At 36.9% G+C, this 6,000-nt stretch overlaps 1 protein-coding gene across 1 annotated transcript; it reads left to right on the forward strand.

The window, feature by feature from the left end:
- Positions 1–3,843: 3,843 nt before the first annotated feature.
- LOC131431332 (ejaculatory bulb-specific protein 3-like) lies at positions 3,844–6,000 on the forward strand. The gene is made up of 2 exons (XM_058596984.1): positions 3,844–4,985; positions 5,048–6,000. Exons 1-2 carry the CDS (start codon positions 4,793–4,795, stop codon positions 5,350–5,352), a joined length of 498 nt encoding a protein of 165 aa, XP_058452967.1. The 5' UTR covers positions 3,844–4,792; the 3' UTR covers positions 5,353–6,000.

The following is a 6,000-nucleotide window of genomic DNA, read 5'->3' on the forward strand; positions in this document are numbered from 1 at the left end:
CAGATCAATTGTAGACGGGTTTTTCACTGAAGAGAAACAAGTCGGATTACTGGGATGAAGAACTGTGAAGTAACCAGCTGAGAGTTGATTATGAAGTAATTTACCATTACTGTTATTTTGCCTACAATTCCACTGGACATGCTTAGCATTTAAGTCCCCTATTACGAAAAATTTCGATCGATATCTTGTAAGTTTTTGCAAATCGCCTTTAAAGAAATTTAATTGTTCGCCGGTGCATTGGAATGGCAAATATGCTCCAGCGATGAAATAAATTCCATGAATGGTTTCAACTTCGATTCCCAAGCTTTCAATTACTTTAGTATTGGAAGAAGGTAAAATTCGATGTTTAATATGCCGTTGGACGAAAATTTATTTGCAAATTGCCATCCGATTTGAAATGCTTCAAAAAGAGATGAAGTCGAATTCATTTGGATGATCATTTGAAAAAGTTGATCTTGTAGGTAGATCATTTTATTTTCAGTTATATCGCCTAAATCGACTTCATTTAAAGAAGCGAATGGCATTGAAGGAATATTGGTAGGTAGACTGCCATTAGAAGAAGGTCATTTGGCCGGTCTACCTATTAATAAATTGTTTTCGTTAGAATTATTTACATTAGAAGAAATAGGTGGTAGTTTTCTACCTAATATACCAGCATAACTGACATTAGAAGAAGATGATGACGAGGTCGATCTACCTGTCAATAAATTGTTTTCGTTAGAAGACGAATTGGCAGGCGTACCTGTTTTTTGTTTTAAATTCGAAGAAATAGGTGCCTTAGAAGAATTAGGCGTGGCATTTGTAACGGCCTTTTGATTTTCAGGTATGTTCTGTAAATTTAAGGTCGTTGATTTGACTTGTTGTCTAAGCGAACGAGCGTTTAAATTTTTTTCCCTGACAGAACATTTCAAATAATTGGATTTATGATTTCCATTGCAATTTGAACATGAAAATTTATCAGTGGTTTCATTCACTGGACAAACGATTTACCACAATTCAAACACCGTATATCCATATGACAATTTTTGGTTCCATGACCGAAGCCTTGGCAACGACGACATTGCGTTAAGTTTGCAATACGATTATGCCGTTTATAATGTTCCCAATTAATTTTAATGTGGGAAATGAAACGTACTTTTTCTAAAGTTTTCAAATTGTTTACATCACTTCGATTGAAGTGTATTAGGTAAAGTTCATGGGAAATTCCAGAGCGTGGTTTAGAAGTACCATTCGCTCTTTTTTTCATAAGTATTACTTGGGAAGGGGCAAAACCAAGCAATTCTTTTAGTTCATTTTTAATTTAATTAATACTTTGATCGTTTGATAATCCTTTCAAGACAGCCTTGAAGGGTCTGTCTGATTTTATATCATATGAATAAAATTTATGAAGTTTCTCGGTCAAATATCGAATAAGACGTTCGTAATCTTCCAATCCATCCACCAAGACTCGACATTCACCTCTTCGTCCGATTTGAAATGAGACTTTTACTTCCGGGAGAAAAGTAGAAAGCTCAGTACGGAATGCTTTGAAGTCGGAAATCATCACCGTCACTGGTGGCATAAATTGATGTTTCTTCCCAGAACGACAAGCGTCCATTTTGGGAATTTTTGAAGAATTTTCTTCTATGTCGCTACAATCGGATTCAGGAAGAATCTCGTAAATATTGTTAGACGGCATAGGATCAGCGGAAGGGAAATCCGTCCGTTGTCTTTTATTTTTACATTCAGATTCTATAATATCGTGAATGTTATTAGAAAAATGTTGAATAACGGATTGTGATTTATTCCGTATTGAATTATTTTTAGCCTTAGGCTTGTTGCCTTTCCGGTTGGACGCAGGCATTTTTGAAATTTTAAATTAAATTAACTAGGCTAAATTAGTCTTCGATTAGACTCCTAGCTAGCCTTAAAAAAGGCTGATTAATTTCTTAGTCACTCTAATATCACTCTTTGTATCACTTAGTCACTCTTTGTATCACTTAGTCACTTAGTTAGTGATTCAGGTAGTCTTGAAAAAGACTGAAGCCTTGAATCAATGAAACTCTAGGTAGCCAGAAAAAAATTCCAGGAGCCAAGAGCTATACGCGTGCGGTGCGAACGACTGTTCAACACCGACTGTTTGCTATTGAGTTTCATCACGCTTTTATAGGGTAAAGAATGTTTAAATTTGCACACCGTCGTTTAGAGAAAAAAAAAAGATTCCTCACGGAATCTTCTAGTGACCACATCATCATTACACCACTAGGTACATAAAAAAAGGTTTATTTTAAATACGTTCCAAATTGCATTTATTAAAATATTTTGTCACTGGCAGTAAACATAAAAAGTATGGAAGTATGAAACCCGAAACAGTTCTAACTATGGAAATAAGTAAGTTGGTATCCGTAATACAAACAAGTTGTGATGGGTTTAGAACGATTGTTATTAAAGATGTTAGTATGTACTATAGCAGTCTGTATTGCGTTGTGAATTCGTCGTGTTTAAATCTGACATGAAATGGATGAAGCATTTCATTTACATTGATTTAGTTATAATTCCGTTCTCTGACTTTCACTTCAAGAAAATCATATGATAAAACATCGTTGAAAAAATAAAGCAACAGAAGGAATTTAGTTTCAATTTAGTTGATCTCCGGGATTCGGTTGAAATGTTGAAATTTGAGAGGGGAAAAAATAAATAAATTTCAAATAACATAAAAAATGCTCATTTTTATGCAAAATGATCAGCTAAGACAAAGCTGAAGGTTCCGGAGTTACAGTGTAAAAGCAAAGTCTTGGCATTACATTCCTTTTGTGGAATTTGGCCTTTCTGTTTCAACAGACTTCGCAGCCGATTCTTAGAGTACAGAATCATTGCATGGCTAGTACTATGGATTCTACTGACACTGACAGAACCCTTCCAGGTCGGGGCTCGAACATACGACAACTGGCTTATAAGACCAGCGTCCTATGCATTGAACCGCCAGCCCGGGGGAGTTACAGTGTGAAATGTGCATATAAGTAACTAAATGGACACTCGATTTACCGAAATGGGAAACTACTCCGTAATCAATGCTCTGCTGGTTATTTTTCAGTTGTATTTCCAAGCAATCCAACGTGTTTCTCTTCTGTGAGAAACCTTTCGACAATTGATCTGATTCTAACAGATCAAAGTCATATTTGTAGTGAACTGATTACACATGCAGACTTTAACTCAGCTCATCTTCCTGTAACATTCAGAGTTTCAAATGAAGCAATAATTAAGCCAATCAGTTCTGTATTTAATTATTATTGGCTCCCCTTCCCCTTATCAATCCTTATCGCAACAATATCCATTTCTCTCGCTTTTGGTTCTTCTATTCTGCAAAATTACCAACTACCGCTCACCGAGGGCCGTTCTCGCCGATGACCAACATGCGGGTCAGAATCAGAATCAGAAATCAGAACTAATTGGCTCAAGTGGCACGTTCCCCTAGTTATTTGGAGATTTGTACTTTCAATGCGGGCCACCCGCCGAGTCTTCTGGACTTGGAGGTGTTTTTCGCGGACCCACACTGACAGATAGATGCGGCCACCGCGTTTCAATACAGGCCACCCATTGAAAACAAAGCTCTGGTGACATCGATACAGTAATAGAGCATTTGAATCTGTACCTGATTGAAGCTAGGAATCTATCAATCCACTAAGCTCTAACTAAATTCAATTTTTCCGTCTTCTACGACAACCTTCAGTTGCTCATTCGTTTGAAGAATGTTCGTCGACGACAACGCTCTCATGGTCCCGCTATGAAATCTATAGTTAAGAATTTACAAATGGAAAGTAATTAGTGGTTTTCTCATTTGCGAATTTTCGTTAAAGAAGTTGAATTAGTTAAACTTCGTTGAAAACCTTTCTGTAAATCTCCTAAGATTCTTAAAGAACCTCAGAAACCAATTCGTGCTCTCGAAAAAAAATAATCGAAAACCTCTAACACACAGTGGAAAAGCGCCAAAATTTGCTCAGCAGTTATAGAATGTCAACAATTCTAATTTGAACGTTGTGAGTCTTATTGAATACGAAATATCATTTGAATATGATCATATTTCAACTCCAGCATACAAGTGAAAATCCGTTAGAAATCACCGTTGCACACGACTTTGCACGTATGAATGTCTGTTGGATATCTGTTCTCTGTGATATAACATAATATAAAAATGGATCGTCTTAGAGTCCCATTGTTTGGCGTAAAATTTTATCCGGATTCGAAATCCGATTCCGAAATTACAGCTCGATTAGTGTGACAATATCAATTTAAAGAATGTTTTTGGTAGTGATGAATGTAAATAGAAGTTAATCCCTTAAAAACTGAGCAATAGATCCTAAAGGGTTTATTTATTTCCTCTGAGGAAATTCCAAGAAAAAAGTAAATATGATCGTAATGGTAATAACTAAATCAGATATGTAATAGGCCTAGAATGTCACTACTTATGACTAAACACTCGGCAGTTATAAGTTTTTGCTTTTCTCATTTAGAAAGGTTTCACAATCATGGTGAAAACCGACATTTGAATAGAGTTTCCGAGAACCGAGTCAGTTTGTCAAGACCGCGAAATGTCTGTTAGCAATTGTTTCTAGGTATGTTTGATCATTTCACTTTCCTTAATGACCGGAAGAGTATTTTGTATGCATTTCGTAGATAATTTCTATCAGATTACGATCACGAACCTAAAAGCATACCTGAACCTCTATCGTCGATGAATATATAAATTCAACACTGGACGACAAGTCACATTTCAGCTAAAGATTAGACGTTCGTTTGATAAAATCTCAGCAAAATGTTCACAGGCGTAATTTACCTATCGGTTACAGTTTGTTTCCTAACAGTGGCGGTAATCGCGGAGAACTACGTCACAAAGTATGACGATATTGATCTGGATGAAGTCTTCAAGAGTACTCGATTAGTAAATAATTACGTAAATTGTTTGAAAAACATTGGACCCTGTACGCCGGATGCAAAGGAGTTGAAAGGTACGTCAAAGAGTTTTTGCCTAGACTTTGCACTCACCGATAATTGCTTCCCGTGTCGATAGAAAAACTACCAGATGCGTTGGAAAACGATTGCATGCATTGTTCTGAGAAACAGAAAGCAGGAGCCAACAAGGTGATTCGCTTCATCATTGAAAATCGAACCGAAGATTTTAACATTTTGGAATCAATGTATGACCCGACCGGGGAGTATCGGCGTAAGTATTTGGATGAACGAACGAAGTTCCGACAGCAACAGCCGATGGAAGAAACCACCTCCACCCGGGCGGAGAGTAATCAGTCCGATTCGGCGAGTTCTTCTGAAGAAGCCACTACTGACGTTGATCAGGGTCAGTCCGAGGGTCACTAGCACTTGGATGTGGAGATAAATTGTCGTCATGGAAGGATCGGGTCTCTACCGGAATGGAGCGGCGTGATTGCTTTTTATAAACGTTTTTCTTCATCATATCATATTACAGTGATCTAGAGCGAAAATAGTAAAAGTTAAAATTTGAGTGAAATTCTGTAAAACTTTGTTTCATAGCAATTGAAACGCCAGTTGTAGAATCGATGGTTTTTTAATAAAGCACGTGTTCTATTATATGTTGCCAGCGAATTAAATCATTTCGGAGTGTGCGTGATAAACTTACTTACTTCTTTTGCAGGTCCGACAGTATAATCGTGTGAGTTCATGTGTTGCGCAAGTAAATCCAGTTACTGTTTAACAAAATACTAGATCGTATGTCCGTTGGATCACGTCTGATCGGTTGAAGATTGCAAGCAAGTTTCTCGCTTGGTTAACTGCACTATCGTTAAAGTCTTCTTCTAGCGCTTTCGATCATCAAAGCTTAATAACTTATTCGCCTAAATATAGACTTATAGAACGATGTACGCATTGTCACCGTTGGCATAAGTTTAGAGTAAGCTGAAATCGATGCTTAAATTGTTGATCGATTATGAAGGGAATAAATTTTCTAGTTTTGTAAAAAGGTGTTTAGTTACATAGATTTACTAAAGC

This window comes from Malaya genurostris, chromosome 2 (genome assembly GCF_030247185.1).
Source record: "Malaya genurostris strain Urasoe2022 chromosome 2, Malgen_1.1, whole genome shotgun sequence".
Taxonomy (NCBI): domain Eukaryota; kingdom Metazoa; phylum Arthropoda; class Insecta; order Diptera; family Culicidae; genus Malaya; species Malaya genurostris.

What these genes read in the sequence shown, in the direction of transcription:
- LOC131431332 (XM_058596984.1), top strand. Translation starts at nt 4,793, where the DNA reads ATGTTCACAGGCGTAATTTACCTATCGGTTACAGTTTGTTTCCTAACA. An exon ending in GGATGCAAAGGAGTTGAAAG is followed by an intron (nt 4,986 to 5,047) that starts GTACGTCAAAGA and finishes CCGTGTCGATAG; the next exon opens with AAAAACTACCAGATGCGTTG.